The 17,454-nt window shown below is 43.3% G+C and overlaps 1 protein-coding gene across 13 annotated transcripts in view; it reads left to right on the forward strand.

The window, feature by feature from the left end:
- The window catches only part of LOC124401363 (DNA (cytosine-5)-methyltransferase 3A-like), a 61,179-nt gene that overhangs the window by 39,357 nt on the left and 4,368 nt on the right, over positions 1–17,454 (forward strand). For 10 of the 13 annotated variants that reach the window (XM_046873620.1, XM_046873623.1, XM_046873621.1 and 7 more), the window contains 16 exons: positions 5,330–5,613; positions 5,755–5,913; positions 7,329–7,436; positions 7,531–7,687; positions 8,715–8,858; positions 9,039–9,083; positions 9,197–9,276; positions 9,406–9,518; positions 10,063–10,246; positions 12,601–12,685; positions 12,803–12,948; positions 14,520–14,610; positions 14,750–14,898; positions 14,984–15,069; positions 16,194–16,263; positions 17,039–17,157. In XM_046873620.1, coding sequence (XP_046729576.1) covers positions 5,330–5,613; positions 5,755–5,913; positions 7,329–7,436; positions 7,531–7,687; positions 8,715–8,858; positions 9,039–9,083; positions 9,197–9,276; positions 9,406–9,518; positions 10,063–10,246; positions 12,601–12,685; positions 12,803–12,948; positions 14,520–14,610; positions 14,750–14,898; positions 14,984–15,069; positions 16,194–16,263; positions 17,039–17,157 — 2,020 coding nt within the window. The remainder of the gene's footprint in view (positions 1–5,329; positions 5,614–5,754; positions 5,914–7,328; positions 7,437–7,530; positions 7,688–8,714; positions 8,859–9,038; positions 9,084–9,196; positions 9,277–9,405; positions 9,519–10,062; positions 10,247–12,600; positions 12,686–12,802; positions 12,949–14,519; positions 14,611–14,749; positions 14,899–14,983; positions 15,070–16,193; positions 16,264–17,038; positions 17,158–17,454) is intronic. The other 3 variants (XM_046873630.1, XM_046873633.1, XM_046873631.1) reach the window with 2 other exon arrangements.

Below are 17,454 nucleotides of genomic sequence, written 5' to 3' on the forward strand. Positions count from 1 at the left end.
TTTTTACATTTAACACCCCACGACAAATGTAGTTAAGTCTGTGCGGATTTGAAAAGGCATTCCGAGCTGACCACGCCCACTTTCCGTCATAGTGGGGTCCTTTCCACAGCTTCTCCGAGAAGTTGCCCAAGCACTGAAGTGGCAAATTGCAAATGTTGACCCTTAAAGTGCTGGGACCCTTTAAGTGCAAGGCAAAAAAGAAAAGAGCGTGGTTTCAAGTTCAACTCGTAAATGTCCTTGTAAGTGTTTTTAAATCCACACGAGTATATTTGAGCTTGTGCAGGTTGCTACGGATATGCGTTGCGAGCTCACGGTAGAGTGCTTTCTCACTGTCTGATCAAAGTCTGACTTCCTGACTGACACATTGACGAGGCAGCCTGTGTGTGTGTGTGTGTGTGTGTGTGTTTAATGTAGTGTGATGATAAACGTGTAAAAATGTCAGTGCTACAGTTCAACACACTATTGTATTTACTGCACAACAGACACTCATTCATTTACTTCTTTTTTTGCGTTGTTTCTTTCTTTCATTCATTTGTGTGTTGTTTTTTTTTTATTATTAATTTAGCGCTCACCTTCATTCATTTGTTATTTGTACTTTCTTTCTTTCCTCTTTCTTTTTTTCTTTCAGGTATTTAGTGTTGTTTATGTTTCTCTCCTTCTTTACGTTCTTTCATTCATTCATTATTAATTTGTTCTTTCTTTCTTTCTTTTTCTTTTTCAGTTGTTTTGTCTTCCTTCCTTCCTTCCTTCCTTCCTTCCTTCCTTCCTTCTATTATTTTCGTTTCCTTCAGTAAATGAACACGTCGTTATAACTGTAGCCACAGTGTGTGTGTGTGTGTGTGTGTGTGTGTGTGTGTGTGTGTGTGTGTGTGTGTGTGTGTGTGTTTGTCTGAGGTACTACTTACCCTACTCTGTTAAAAAAGACCGCATTTCCCAGGGTGCACTGGGCAGCGTGCCAGAGACTGTAGGGTAATTCCAGTAGAGCCATTCTGTCGTCATGGAGACACCACTGAAGCCGGACTAAAATGTGTATGTGTAAAGTGTCTGTCTGTGTGTGTGTGTGTGTGTGTGTGTTTGCCCGTGTGCCCATTTATGTGTATCTGTAGAGACACAAAAAAGAGCTTCATTAAAGCAGGGCTTTTTGTGTGTGTTTGAGTGTGTGTGTGTGTCTGCACATCTGCTTGTCTATGTAATTGAGTAAAAACAGATGTGTAGTTGGGCGCACGCACGTGTGTGTGTGTGTGTGTGTGTGTGTGTGTGTGTGTGTGTGTGTGTGTGTGTGTGTGCGCGGACATTTATGTTTACATGTAAGTGTGAGTGATTAATTGAATTAGAGGAAGGGAATGATAACTGATTACAAAGAGACGTGTGTGTGTGTGTGTGTAGAGGTATAATCTTGGTCATTGTTTAAGTCCCATTGATGTCCTCAAAAACATATCATTCTGCTTCACACAGGGTGTGTGTGTGTGTGTGTGTGTGTGTGTGTGTGTGTGTGTGTGTGTGTGTGTGTGTGTTCACGTTCACCACTGTCCCGTGTAACACGTTGATGCTTCCAGCTGATTGTGCACTCTGGTGGTTTAGTTGTTTCGAAAGTCAGTGGTCAAACAGGACATGCTTCCAACTGGAGTTCATGCTCTTAGATTCTCCACCAATCAGGTCAAAGTACTTACAATCTCAGCCAATCAGAAACGAGCTGAGACAAATCACACTCATTTGTGTTTATTTGGAGCGTCCCTGTAGTGTTGCAGTGTTTCTGAAGTGTTCTCATAGGGTTGTAGTGTTCCTGCAGCGTTGGAGTGTTCCTGCAGTGTTGGAGTGTTCCTGTACTGTTGGGAGTGTTCCTGTAGTGTTGGAGTGTTCCTGTAGTGTTGGAGTGTTCCTGTAGTGTTGGAGTGTTTCTGCAGTGTTGGAGTGTTCCTGTACTGTTGGGAGTGTTCCTGTAGTGTTGGAGTGTTTCTGTAGTGTTGGAGTGTTTCTATAGTGTTGGAGTGTTCCTGCAGTGTTGGAGTGTTTCTATAGTGTTGGAGTGTTTCTATAGTGTTGGAGTGTTCCTGCAGTGTTGGAGTGTTTCTATAGTGTTGGAGTGTTCCTGTAGTGTTGGAGTGTTCCTATAGTGTTGGAGTGTTTCTATAGTGTTGGAGTGTTCCTGCAGTGTTGGAGTGTTTCTATAGTGTTGGAGTGTTCCTGTAGTGTTGGAGTGTTTCTATAGTGTTGGAGTGTTCCTGTAGTGTTGGAGTGTTCCTATAGTGTTGGAGTGTTTTGTAGTGTTGGAGTGTTTCTATAGTGTTGGAGTGTTCCTGCAGTGTTGGAGTGTTCCTGTAGTGTTGGAGTGTTTCTATAGTGTTGGAGTGTTCCTGTAGTGTTGGAGTGTTCCTGTAGTGTTGGAGTGTTCCTATAGTGTTGGAGTGTTTCTGTAGTGTTGGAGTGTTTCTATAGTGTTGGAGTGTTCCTGCAGTGTTGGAGTGTTCCTGTAGTGTTGGAGTGTTTCTATAGTGTTGGAGTGTTCCTGCAGTGTTGGAGTGTTCCTGTACTGTTGGGAGTGTTCCTGTACTGTTGGAGTGTTCCTGTGGTGTTGGAGTGTTCCTGCGGTGTTGGAGTGTTCCTGTAGTGTTGGAGTGTTCCTGTAGTGTTGGAGTGTTTCTATAGTGTTGGAGTGTTCCTGCAGTGTTGGAGTGTTCCTGTAGTGTTGGAGTGTTTCTATAGTGTTGGAGTGTTCCTGTAGTGTTGGAGTGTTCCTGTAGTGTTGGAGTGTTCCTATAGTGTTGGAGTGTTTCTGTAGTGTTGGAGTGTTTCTATAGTGTTGGAGTGTTCTGTACTGTTGGAGTGTTCCTGTAGTGTTGGAGTGTTTCTATAGTGTTGGAGTGTTCCTGCAGTGTTGGAGTGTTCCTGTACTGTTGGAGTGTTCCTGTACTGTTGGAGTGTTCCTGTGGTGTTGGAGTGTTCCTAGTGTTGGAGTGTTCCTGTAGTGTTGGAGTGTTCCTGTAGTGTTGGAGTGTTCCTGTAGTGTTGGAGTGTTTCTGCAGTGTTGGAGTGTTTCTGTAGTGTTGGAGTGTTCCTGTAGTGTTGGAGTGTTCCTGTAGTGTTGGAGTGTTTCTGTAGTGTTGGAGTGTTTCTGTAGTGTTGGAGTGTTTCTGTAGTGTTGGAGTGTTTCTATAGTGTTGGAGTGTTTCTGTACTGTTGGGAGTGTTTCTGTAGTGTTGGAGTGTTTCTGTAGTGTTGGAGTGTTCTGTAGTGTTGGAGTGTTTCTGTAGTGTTGGAGTGTTTCTGTAGTGTTGGAGTGTTTCTATAGTGTTGGAGTGTTCCTGTAGTGTTGGAGTGTTTCTGTAGTGTTGGAGTGTTTCTATAGTGTTGGAGTGTTTCTATAGTGTTGGAGTGTTTCTGTAGTGTTGGAGTGTTTCTGTAGTGTTGGAGTGTTTCTATAGTGTTGGAGTGTTTCTGTAGTGTTGGAGTGTTTCTGTAGTGTTGGAGTGTTTCTGTAGTGTTGGAGTGTTTCTGTAGTGTTGGAGTGTTTCTGTAGTGTTGGAGTGTTTCTGTAGTGTTGGAGTGTTTCTGTAGTGTTGGAGTGTTCCTGTAGTGTTGGAGTGTTTCTGTAGTGTTGGAGTGTTTCTGTAGTGTTGGAGTGTTTCTATAGTGTTGGAGTGTTTCTGTAGTGTTGGAGTGTTTCTGTAGTGTTGGAGTGTTCCTGTAGTGTTGGAGTGTTTCTGTAGTGTTGGAGTGTTTCTGTAGTGTTGGAGTGTTTCTGTAGTGTTGGAGTGTTCCTGCAGTGTCATAGTGTTGGAGTGTGCATGTAGTTTGTGGAGGGTTCCTATAGTTTTCCTGCCTGTTCACACTGGGATTTTTCCTGCACACACACACAGACACACACACACACACACACACACACACACACACACACACACACACACACACACACACACACACACAGACACACACACACGGATGACAGTGAACACCTGTACACGCAGTGTATGTTTCCACTGAAGCTAAAAAAATCAATATTTACCCTACAAAGGCTTTTTGAGAAAGATTTAAAAGCCCTCTTCTAACACACACACACACACACACACACACACACACACACACACACACACACACTTCACCTTTAATACACTTTGAGTGTTTTATTCTATTAAGTCTTTACAGTTTCTCATTCTCTCTACACCTTTCACACTTTGTGAATATAATGTTGTCTCTTTTTCTGTTTCTACACACACACACACACACACACACAAAACATGCTACTATTGTATAACAGGAACAGTGTTGCGAATGCTGTGTCTGGCAGGATCCCAGTTGTAGTCAGCCTAGCACTGCATTGTTCCTCCGAGAATGTCTGTGTGTGTGTGTGTGTGTGTGTGTGTGTGTGTGTGTGTGTGTGTGTGTGTGTGCGCATGTGTGAACTCACTGAACCTGCTGTATGTTGTGTCCTGGTTTATTGAGGGATCAGTGAAACTGACAGCAGTGATGTTGTCGAGCTAAAAATACAATCCGGTCTCAGCCCGTTCCCCTCAGGCCGCAACTTCTTGTACATGACTCAGCTGTCAATCAAAAGCGCTTATTAGAATATTAGGCCACACCCTTTGACAGACGTTAAATAAGTGCCATCATATTGATATCGTACAAACACCATATTCTGGCGCTCTGAGTAGTTTGATGAGGTGAGATGGTCTGTGTGGTGGAGTTTAATTATCAGATACTGTGGGAATTTTGGACACCGATTGGTCTCAGGCTGTCAGGTTCTAAAGTAGCTTGATTGGATAGAAACTCTATATATTTATAGCTATTTGTAGAAATGAGGTAGTAAACAGAGACAACTCAATGCCACAGTGTGCGAATATTGAAAAAACAGGGTTAAAAAAAGAAAGTCCGTGACCATCAGGTGATTATACAAAGATCATGTACTGACTTTAGAGCAAAATGTTTGAAGAAGCAATTAGAGAACGAGGTGTAAGGCAAGTAGGGCTAATAACAGGGGTGCAAACCGCATTAATAATGTGCAGTGCGGGGTTTTTCGAACATAGATCAGAGCGGAAATGTACAGTTGAGTGTCTGAGATGTTTATGTACCACTCAGACACAGGAAATGTCTCTTTTAAATCGCTCCTCGGGAATAAAAAAAAAAAAAAGTCTGTCAGTTTGAGTCTGCAAATTCTCACAGATGTTGCACTTCATTGAATGTAGCTATAAAGAATTAAATGCTGCAAGTGTATAAAAAGGGAATAACACACTGCTGCATTTGGATACATATTAACCTCAAGGTGGTAACATTGGTTCCACTTTGTAACAGCAACCAGATTGATGGATTTCTGACAGGAAATTTAACCTTAAAGGTGGTGTAATCTGTCCGTGTGTTGCAAAGAAAAAGACTCACCTGATGCCGCTTATGAATGACACCATGGCCGACCAATCAGAAGACGAGGCTCAGGGGAACAAAGAGCAGCCGGCGGTCAGCAGTGTCCCGCCTACTCCTGCACCACAGACTCCGCCCCCTCAGCAGCAGCACACCGACCCTGCTTCACCGACGGTCGCCACAACGCCCGAGCCCGCTCCCGTTCCTGTGGCCTGCGGAAACAAAGAGCTGCGCAAGTCGGCGGAGGCGGAGCAGGAGTACAACGTACGTCTGGGCGTTTTTCTTTGATAAGGATAATTTGTGTAATGTAAAATGTAAACTCCGAATAGAAAAGTTTTTATCTTCTTTTTCTGGTCATTATAATGGTGGTATCCGTATTAGATAATCACTAATGATGTGTTGAAGGACGGGCGAGGCTTCGGGATCGGCGAGCTGGTGTGGGGAAAGTTGCGCGGGTTCTCCTGGTGGCCGGGACGCATCGTCTCCTGGTGGATGACGGAACGCAGTCGAGCCGCAGAGGGAACCCGATGGGTCATGTGGTTCGGAGACGGAAAATTCTCAGTGGTGAGCGGAAGATTTCAAATTCCATCACATGTTGGCATTTATCCAGAGCAGCTATGGGGTTAAGGGCCTTGAGCAGGAACCCAGGAGTGGCAGCTTTGGTGTAGCCATGATTTACATTCACGACCTTTGGATCAAAAGGCCAATGTCTTAGTCACTTATCTACCACGTCCCTGTTTGATAATCAACCAATCACATGATCGTTTGCTGGTTGTTTATATCTTCCTTGGTCAATTCAGTTTTTAACAATGGACATTGTCCCAAAACAGTTTTACAGATATAAAGAGGTTATAAAGTTGAAATGTATACGTTTAGGGCTTATAAATTTGTTCCTTATAAGTTCATCTGTAAAGAGAGGCAAGGAAAAACTCCCTGAGATATTATGAGGTAAAAATCTTCAAAAGACATAAAAAGTGAACCCGTCCTCATCTGGGTGGTACTGAATGTCCATCCCGGATTTAAAGCAAGACTAAAAAGATGCGTTTTTAAGGGAGACCCAAAGCCCTCTATAGAAGAAGCCTGGCGAATATAAATGGAGGGGGCGTTCCACAGATTAGGCCATACTACAGCAAAAGCACAATCCCCTTTTGATTTCATTTTGTACTGTGGAACAGCCAACAGCGCATGATTTGTTGATCTTAGTGACCTACTCGCTGTGTAAGACCCTACAAGAGTTCCAATGTAATTTGGAGACAACTTGTGTCTCGCTTTAAAAACGAATACTAAAATTTTGAAACTCGATCCTGTATTTGACTGGCAGCCAATGAAGACAGCACCGGAGTGATGTGTTCTCTTCTTTTTGAGCCTAGCTGTGGCATTCTGCACACACTGCAAGCGAGAGAGTTGCCACTGACAGATTACTTGACAGCCAAGCCTGAACCTGCTCTTAAGACAGTAACAGAGACTGCAAGGACTGCTAATTTCAAACCTTCAGCGGTAGATAAATGTGTGTGTCTTCTGCATACAAGTGATAAAAAAACGTTGTGGTGATGGCAACTAGATCCTAAGGGGCACATTAGACTAGACATCATAACTTTTTTATTTTTTGGAGCCATTCAGAGGTGGATTTGCTGGTTTTCCATCAATTATGGTGAGTGGTCCAGGGCCTGCCCCAGAGTATCACACTACCACCTCCAGGTTTGCCTTTTGGGATAATGTTCTTTTTATGAAATGCAGGTTTTTGCCAGATGGAACGGGACACACATACACACACCGTACAAAACGTTTAACCTCTGTCTCATGAGTCCACAGAATATTTGTTCATCACGGTTGAGATGTGCTATTCGGTGATGGTCCTGAATTAACCAACTTATAGTCAATTAGGAACCGGGTTCATGTACTGGTGGTACTATTATGGTAGTAATTATATCAAGTGGAATCTCACTAACCGATCCTGTTCTTCTTATTCTTTTCCTCAGGTCTGTGTGGAAAAACTGTTGGCGTTAAGTAAATTTTCTACTGCCTTTCATCAGCCTACATACAGCAAACAGCCCATGTACAGAAAAGCTATCTACGAGGTGCTACAAGTGAGTGAATACGTTCTCCCTCTTTCACATAGAACGCTCTTGTATTGTGCTCGTAATTTATATCGAGTTTGTGTTTGTGTGTGTGTGTGTGTAGACGGCCAGTACACGGGCGGGAAAGAAGTTCAAGGAGTGCGTTTCGACTGATGACTCTGACACGGGGAAGAGTGTGGAGCTGCAGACCAGAGAGATGATCGCGTGGGCGAGTGGAGGATTCCTGCCTACCGGGCCCAAGGGCCTGGAGCCACCACCTGGTACCTTACTTCTGTATACTACACTATACTACACAATACCACTGTCCATTTGCCATATACACATTCATACAGAGTACAAAATGTTGTGAAATGCTTGTTATGACTGTCCATCATAGAATAGAAATAGAATATAAAAAAAAAAGAAAATAAATCAAAAGCTCACATTAAAGTATAAAAAAAAAAGGTTTTTAGACCCTATTTGGGTCATACATATGTGTAGATGTGTGTGTGTGTGTGTGTGTGTGTGTGTGTGTGTGTGTGTGTTTTACATTTTATATTAAATGTTTGTAAAGATTAAGAGCATTTTCTCCTTTTAAGAGAAATTCTCGAAGCTGGATATAAAATGCTAAAGGATTATTAGCATTAGCCGCTAGCCACTTCCTGGCTAGGATTCTTTAGCAAAACGAGACAAACTTGAGGTCTGGCACTTAATTTGTTTCTAGGGGAACTCTTTTTCTGCACGTAAAAAGGATTGCATTTGGAACACGTGTTCTGAACCGAAAGCCTTGTATCGAAAAACTTTGATGCGAATACATGTATCGCTACACCTCTAATATATGTTCTTAAATACTTATACTATGTTACTATACTATACTGGTATATTGGTTACATACACTATTCAGCTGAAAGTACTGGGACACCTTACTTGACCAGCCATATGTGGTTTATCTCCAAACTTCTTTAAACTTGGATTCCGTAATGTGACATTTTTTACTTCATTTGAACTTCATCTGAAGTTCTAATATACTACTTAGGAAAGTATAAACAGTGCTGTACAGGGAACCACATGCAGAACGCTGTCCCAAATTCACTGTTGTCTTTATATTGGGAGCAGATCTTCAAGTTGTTGATGGATGGAAAAATGGATAGGTGGGTGGATGAGTGAATGAATGACTGACAGACAGACAGATAGCTGTATGGATGGATCTTTAATTGGTATAAACTTTGTTTATATGTGTATATATACACTAGATAGACACCTTTTGTTCTTCTGTTAAAAACCTATTGCTGTGTTTCTGTGTTGCAGCCGAGCGGAATCCCTACACTGAAGTGCCTGAAATGTGGGCGGAGCCGGAGGCTGCAGCGTACACAGCTCCACCTAGCAAGAAGCCCAGGAAGAGCAGTTTGGATAAACCTAAAATTAAAGAGATTATAGATGAAGGGACCAGAGGTACAAACACACACACACACATTTAACGTAGATTTTACATTATCGTATTGATGTAAATTTACATTGTAGAAGTCTAAAACGAATCCCCCCGAATGAACCGTAATAAGTTCATGCGGTGGCCTGAGCATGCTAAAACAATTTCTGTGACTGAAACTGACTCGAATCGATCTGTTATTCCAGAGCGTTTGGTGTACGAGGTGCGTCAAAAGTGCAGGAATATCGAAGGTGAGCTACAGTTTCGCGTTACTCTTTCCTCGTTCGAGCTCCTGAGCCCCCGAGTGCTCGAAACGCTCGCAATTTTGTGGAATAAACTCCGACATACGCTGTTTTGTGCGCAGATATGTGTATATCCTGTGGAAGCCTGAACGAGTCCCTCGAACATCCGCTCTTCATCGGAGCCATGTGTCAGAGCTGCAAGGTGCAACACACACACACACACCACCATGTTAAAACAAATGGATACACACCACACAGTTAATAGTGACCCACAAAGATCAGTAGCTTTTAGGTAAATCCGTGACTCAGGAAGTGTTTGTGGTGCGTGCAGAACTGCTTCCTGGAGTGCGCGTACCAGTATGACGACGACGGCTACCAGTCCTACTGCACCATCTGCTGTGGGGGGAGAGAAGTGCTGATGTGTGGGAACAACAACTGCTGCAGGTCAGTGTGTGTGTGGACATGTTTTTTTTTATATCTTGGACTTATATCTTGTTGCGTTTATATATTATAATATTTTTTTCAGATTATATTTATATTTAATTGAATATAATTGATTTATTAATATTTTAATAAATAATGTAACTCTTGTACGCTAAGAAGTGCTGTTCATTGATTGTGTGTCATTTAATGCAGATTTGCCCCTTAATTAACCAGACAAACAGACAGACAGACAGACAGACAGACAGACAGATGCACAGATGCCAATAGGTGATAGATAATAGAAGTCCAACATCTTAACCACTGAACTTCAACTTTATTTCAGCCGTAGTTTATTTTGTACCAAATAATGGCGTAATAACGCAAAGAAAAAATAAATAAGATTCACGGATTCAACGAAAAATTACAATTATGTAACTATTACAAAAGTGACTTGGACCCAAAAAGGAAAATAATTATTTGTTGGTGGATTTTGCAATGCGGTTTGTACAATAAATCAACACATCCGGTGTTATATTTGACACCACAATGTGAACTGTGTGTGAAGGTGCTTCTGTGTGGAGTGTGTGGATCTCCTTGTCGGGCCCGGCTCGGCACAGGCTGCTATAAACGAGGACCCGTGGAACTGCTACATGTGCAGCAGCAAGGGTGTGTTCGGAATGCTCCGGCGCAGAGACGACTGGACATCGCGCCTCCAGCTGTTCTTCGCCAACAACCACGACCAGGACTTTGTGAGTTACTCCATCTTAAAAGATTGTAATGTGTGTGTGTGAGAGAGAGAGAGAGAGAGAGAGGTGTTACTAATAAAAATCAAAGCTGTTTATTAGATCTAAGGGTGGAATGAGTGTACAAAGATTTCGCAGATGCTTTAGGGATTCCACTCTGTCGTCTCCATCCAAACAAACTCACAACTGTTTACAGAGGTTTTGGATTCAAGCTGAACAGCACAACAGTTACTGTGCAGCTGATTCGCATTTCTCCTGTTCTTTTTTTTTTTTTTTTTTTCAAAGACATGGATATGTATTTAGTTATAATTATACTTAAACACCGGATAGCAGGTGAAGTGGATGGCATTGGTTATCCTGTTACAATAGCTCCTGTCACAGGGTAGTATATGAAAATTGAACAGTCAGTTCCTGAAGTTGATTTGTTGGAAAAAGCATCTCCACGAGAGATCCAGAGCATCTTGAAAAGTGGCAGGTCTTGTGGGGTTTACCCTTGTATGGAGTGGTTAGTACCTACCAGAAATGTCCCATGGAACGACAAACAGTAAAAGAGGGACAGCCCCATTGACATCCATGGTCAGTGGAGAGTGAAGGCCTAACTGGCCTGATCCCACAGCAGAGCTACTGTAGCATAGATTGAGGAAAATAATTGTTCAAGAAGCGCTTCCCTTAACGTAACAGAGAAAATAGTTCATTGTTGGGACAGCTGAGGTCCTTTACAATCGTCCTGGTCTGGCACTGCGTGCTGTAGAAGTCCTGAAGGTTAGGGAGCTAGGTGCTAATGGTATATTAAGCTGACTGCACCACCCTCTGGGGGGCTCACCTGTCCTGCATGGTGCTGTTCCCGAACCAGGAAGTGATGCTACCGTCAGGATGCTCTCAATAGTGCAAGTGTAGAAAGTCTTTAACACCTGAGAGGGTTGGCGTCTCTGATGGTACAGACGTTGCAGAGCTTCTTCACCAGGGTGTTGATGTGACAGGACCAAGACAGGTTCTGTGTGATGTGAACACCTGGGTACTGGAAACTGTCCACTCTCTCCACTGGGGTCCCAGTGATGTTAAGCGTTTGGTCTGACCGCTCCTGCTTATTGCTGAAGTCCACTATCAACTCCTTCAGGAGTTCAGGAGAAGACTGTTCTTCTGGCAACCATCTCTCCAGGTTTTTAATCTCCTGTAGTTAGGCCGTCTCGTCGTTGTTGGAGATCAGGCCCACCACAAGAGTGTTGTCAGCAAACTTGATGATGGTGGAGTTGGAAGTGGCCACACAGTAATGTGTGTACAGTGAGTACAGCAGGGGGCTCAGAACACAACCCTGAGGAGCTCCAGTGCTGAGGGTGAGGGTGGATGAAGTGTGTTTGTCCACCCGTACAGCTTGCGGTCTGTCAGTCAGGAAGTTGAAGATCCATTGACACAGCGGCAGGCTGTCCCAGGAGTCACTTGGAGGTGAGCGTGGAGGGAATTATGGTGTTAAACGCTGAACTGTAGTCCACAAACAGCATTTTCACATAATTCCCTTTTCTGCAGTCCAGGTGGCTCATCGTTGAATATCCATTTATCTGTAATAAATAAACTCTTGGTGACACACAGATGGGTATGGGTTCCCCTTTTTAATCTGGTTCCTCTTAAGGTTTCTTCCTTATTCCATTTTGGGGAGTTTTTCCTTGCCACAGTCACCATCGGCTTGATCATCAGGGACAATCTTACACATAAAGAACATCTTTTCCATTCTTTATCAACACATTATATGTGTAAAGCTGCTTTGAGACAATGTTCATTGTTAAATGCGGCATACAAATTGAATTGCTTCTAATGTGGCAACCAGCAGACAAACATGGCAGTGAAACAACATGGGTGAGCTTGAAGGCAAAATGGAGTACCAAATGTGGAGGAGAACCACCCTGAGGTGAACCAGGCAAGACATGCGCATTCAGGAGAAACAGTCAATAGAAAGCCAGCCAAAAGCAAGGCAGGTAGGAGAAAGAGAAAGAAGAGAAAGAGATAGACATGTGAGTGTCAACCAGAGGTATGCCAGCCAGAAATACCGTTCTTACATTCCCAGCTTGACTTTTTGGTTTGATATCATTCTTAGTTTCTAACCTAGAAAACTGCCATCAAGATTAGCTTTTAATAGAGGCCCCAAAGCATTTCTGTAAGTCACAGTAGTTAAATGCATCTGCCAAATGCTATAAAGTAAAGTGTTAGTAAGTCTGAGTTTAGTGGACACCCCCTTACAGACATTTCTATTGAAAATATTCTCATACTAGTTCGTCCTCATGCTAGCTCACTAGGTCAGTGACCAAGGACACAATCAAGCCTAAATCTTAAGGTTCTTCCTCTGCTTTACTTTCTGTCTCTCTCAGGAACCCCCTAAAATCTACACTCCTGTAGCGGCGGAGAAAAGGCAGCCAATCAGAGTGCTCTCTCTGTTCGATGGCATTGCTACAGGTGAGCACATACCTGTATGTCCAAGGTGTGGGATTACAGCACAATTGGAAGCAGTACTTAAACTGGAGTGCCGTTACAATTGTGTGTGTGTGTGTGTGTACGTGTGTATGCGTTTAGGTCTGTTGGTGCTGAAGGACCTGGGCATCCAGGTGGACCGGTACGTAGCGTCCGAGGTGTGTGAAGACTCCATTACCGTGGGGATGGTGAGACACGAGGGGCGGATCATATATGTGGGTGACGTCCGCAACGTCACACACAAACACGTGAGTTACATGCACTCGAACACACACACACACACACACACACACAATAAAATACTTATCCATATAGAAGCAGAGAAACAATATTCCGTAGTGTGTGTGGGGGGGTGGGGGCTATAGCCAGGATGCCCTTGCATTAATGTGTTTTATCATAATGCAGCTGTAACCCTGTGGCGCATCATATTTTTGTCCAAATTCTCCCTCTTTCTCTCTCTCACTGTGTGTGTGTATAAATAGAGATATGAATGCAGCAGTGCTGATGGAGCTCACATTTCAGCTCTGGCTTTGAAGTGCAGGCGTTTCTGCTTTTCTCCCCTCAGGCTGTGCTCTGCTGGGCTGACAGTGCTGAGGATCTGTGTGTGCGTGTGTGTGTGTGTGTGAGAGAGAGAGAAAAATTGAGAGATCACCCTGTCTGTACTGCGCCGCAGTAGATAGAGATGTTCCACACCTTATTCAATAAGAGCGGATATCTAAGGAATGCGTTTGAGCTACGACTGTGAAAGTGGCAACCAGATTCGAATTGATCCCCCCAAAAAATGATCAAGGTTTACAAAGGAACTCACGCTTAACCAGCAAAGTTTGGGAGATTCAACCGTTTTTTTGGTGCTGGACTGTATACACCGACTCCTGATATTAGAAAACACAACATATTTATCATTAATCAAATACATTTACATTGTAACTGCCTCTAAGTTACAATCAGCTGCGTCTGTGGGGGGTTTCATCAAGATGGCCCATGCAGGAGATGGGTGTGGGCCAGATGACACACACAAAAACATTCAGTACCCTCCACAGGAATTCCTTACAGTTCTGTACTCTGGTATAAAGGTCTGTCTCAACAGACAGATCTTGGGTGAAGATATTTAGAAGGCAGACAAGCGAACATGGCTGTTAAAGACCCACTAGAGTGCTACCTTTAATAAATTCTTCTCCCCACAAGAATTCTGGTCTGGTCTTACTTATTTTGTATTAGAGGAATCTAATACATTGGCGAGCCACCCAAACCACTGCCACTACACAGGAAAGAAAACATCCATTTGACGGAATATCCTGGTCATTCCACAACCACAGGAAGTGTCTTCGGACATTTTTGTTCTTCCACCTCTTCCAATCCATGGAATGCAGATGTGCATGGAGCTGGCTTTGTGCACAGGGGCATTGTCAGGTTTTAGTCTCCTAGTTCGAGCGAAGGGGAAATTTTCATGCGACGCATCCGAAAACGTCCAATACAGTTGTGATTTTTTGAGTTTTGGGAAGAAACACACATGGCTGGAAAAGTCAGGTGTTCCAATACTTTTGGGGCTACAGTGTCTAACAGACTATTTTATGAAAGTGTAAGAGATGCATATAATAGTGCTTATTTTACTAAGTTATATTAGAAAGTGGTAGTGGTTAAAGTTCTAGATTATTGATAGGAGAGTCAGGGTTCAAGCCCCGATATCGCCAAGCCGCCACTCTCAGGGCCCTTGAGCAAGTGTATCCCCCTGTATCATGTCAGAACCCAGCTTCCTAAAATCACTGGGATATGTGTGTGTGTGTGTGTGTGTGTGTGTGTGTGTGTGTGTGTGTTGCAGATTCAAGAGTGGGGTCCATTCGATCTGGTGATAGGTGGGAGCCCCTGCAATGATCTCTCCATCGTCAACCCAGCCAGGAAAGGACTCTTCGGTATGCCGTGTCTCTGTGTGTTTTATTTACGTATGAAAACTGTATGAACGACATATAACTACTGGTCTAAATATACAAATATAATAATATCAAGTTCTATCTGACCAGTGCCTAAAATGTGTGTGTGTGTTTTATGTAGAGGGCACCGGGCGACTGTTTTTCGAGTTTTATCGCCTGCTGCATGAGGCTCGTCCTAAAGAAGGAGACGAGCGGCCATTTTTCTGGCTCTTCGAGAACGTCGTGGCCATGGGGGTGAGCGACAAGAGAGACATCTCGCGCTTCCTCGAGGTATACACTCATACACACACACACACACGTGTGGAGTGTTAGAACTTTCCGTGAAGGTTGACTAACCCAGAGTGTGTCCCCTCAGTGCAACCCAGTGATGATTGACGCCAAGGAGGTATCCGCTGCCCACCGTGCACGCTACTTCTGGGGCAACCTGCCTGGCATGAACAGGTGATAAAAGCAAAGCAATGGAAAAAAAATAACATATAACATACTGAACATTTCAGGAAGATTTACCTCGAAAAACTGGGAGACAGGGGTGGATCACAATGTACTGGAATTTCAGTGTATAAAATATATATTGGATATATTGTGCCAGTTTTCTCGACCGATTCACAGCACTCTTCATGTTCAGGAAGAGGGCAAAGTCTGCAGGAGCCAAATTTGGCAAGTAGGGTGGGTGCAGAAGTGAGATCGTGTATGTCAGCGAGCATTATGGTGAGGGGCTTCGACATATCCTGGGGGTTGATGTCGTTGAAGGTGGTCTCTCTTCGTCTTCCGCTCTCGAAAATGCTCAAAACACCCCGGATGACCCGTTGCGGCATCGCCGTATGTCACGGCAAAAGTCTCCGTGGCAGATTTGCGCAGAATTTCACGTTGTCCGCGATAAAGTTTGCAGACATAGACGTATGGAAGCTTGCGTCTTCAGGATTGTCCAAACTGCGGTGTCTGTCGGTACGCCGATTTAAATTCATTTTCAGTACATTTGTTTTTACTTCAGTAAACCGACTTAATTGATTTAATTGTTTATAGACCAATATAAAAATATGCACCCCAGTGTGAACATCCTGTGCTTCAGTGTTGGAACCCCTCGATTTTTATGCCACCCCTTTGCACCCCATAAATAATTTTCCAGATCCACCCCTGCTGGGAAACACGTTCAACAATTACCTCGTTATAGAACTACTGGGTTTTACCATAGAATTTATGAGATCCTGAGCAACTCAAGAACTTTGAGGATGGATTTGGACTGGTACTTTACAATGTCTCAGGACCAAAGTTTGCGTGAACAGTTGTGAACATCTCAACAGTGATGGAACTGTAAAGAATGGACGTTCTGTGGCCCCCAGGTGAGTCTGGTTCCTTTTAAGGTTTCTTCCTCATGAAGTCTCTGGGAGTTTTTTTATTGCCACAGTCGCCACTGGACTTGCTCATTAGGGATACAGTTAAAAGGAACAAAGTGTTAGGCACGAAACTTATGCATTCCAACTTTTGAGTCTCGAATTAAATAGCAACGATATCACATTAATATTCAAGACTGTAATCTCGTTTGTTTTGTGTTTTTTCCCCCGTAGGCCGTTAACCGCCATGGTGAACGACAAGCTTGACCTGCAGGACTGTCTGGAACACGGACGCACAGCCAAGGTGAGGTCTTCATGTATAAAACCTGCTAAACAAAAGCACTGTGGAAACGAGAATGTAGATTTGATTCGTCCAGTAGAGGGTGCTGTTTTTTTGCTGTACATCTAATTCCATCTAAGAAACTAATGGTGTCGATGCTAGAAATGAAAGAACAGTTCAGCGCAACGATTCCTGATGTACTACAGTATATGTTTGGATCTTTATATATATGTGTACAGGATATAGACAATATCCAGCCATGTAAGCTTCTTCCCTGAAACTTTTACCACAAACTTAGAGGCAGACAACTGTATAGGATTGAACTAGGAGAGCCAAACCTGTTCCAGCACGACAATGCCCCTGTGCACAAGCTCCATGAAGATCTGCTTTCCATGGGTTGGAAGATGTGGAAGATCTCCTGCTATAGAGCTTCAATTCTATTGAACAGCTTCAGGATTAATTGGAATGCCACCCAAGGCCTCCTCACCTCACCTACATCATTACCTGAATTTACTAACACCCTTGTGGCTGAATTGTCACGAATCTTTACAAAATCTCCCTAAAGTGAAGTGAAACATCTTATATGAATCTTATATTCTATATTAATGAATAGACTTAAGTAATAGTATTAACATTAGAATTCATTCGTTCAGTTAGGAGGCATTTTTCACTGTGAGGTTCTGTGGGAATTTTTCGATGCTCTCAGCAGTTTATGATGTTCCTAGCGTGTACTGGAGCGTTGCGATTGGGTGGGTTGGCAGAGGGGGCGTGGCTAACTGACACCGCGTTTGTGTTTCAGTTCGATAAGCTGAGAACCATCACCACTCGCTCCAACTCCATCAAGCAGGGCAAAGACCAGCACTTCCCCGTCTTCATGAATAACAAGGAGGACATCCTGTGGTGCACTGAGATGGAAAGGTATGGATGGCTGGATTGATGGATGGATTATTGATTGATAGGAGGATGGAGAGATAATTAATGGATGATTTGGATGATATGGATGATATGGATAGTTGATGGATGAATGGGTGAATGAATGGATGGAGGATCGACTTGTGCAATAGAAAAAATAATTTCCTGAAAATTAATGATGGACTTACTGATGATGGACAGATGAATGGCATCACACTGAAGAGTGGCTGACTGTGTAGAATCATGGATGGGTAGCTATGTTCACTCATCCATTGATCAAGGGATTAATAAAGAAAAGGATGG

Source organism: Silurus meridionalis, chromosome 18 (genome assembly GCF_014805685.1).
Source record: "Silurus meridionalis isolate SWU-2019-XX chromosome 18, ASM1480568v1, whole genome shotgun sequence".
NCBI lineage: Eukaryota > Metazoa > Chordata > Actinopteri > Siluriformes > Siluridae > Silurus > Silurus meridionalis.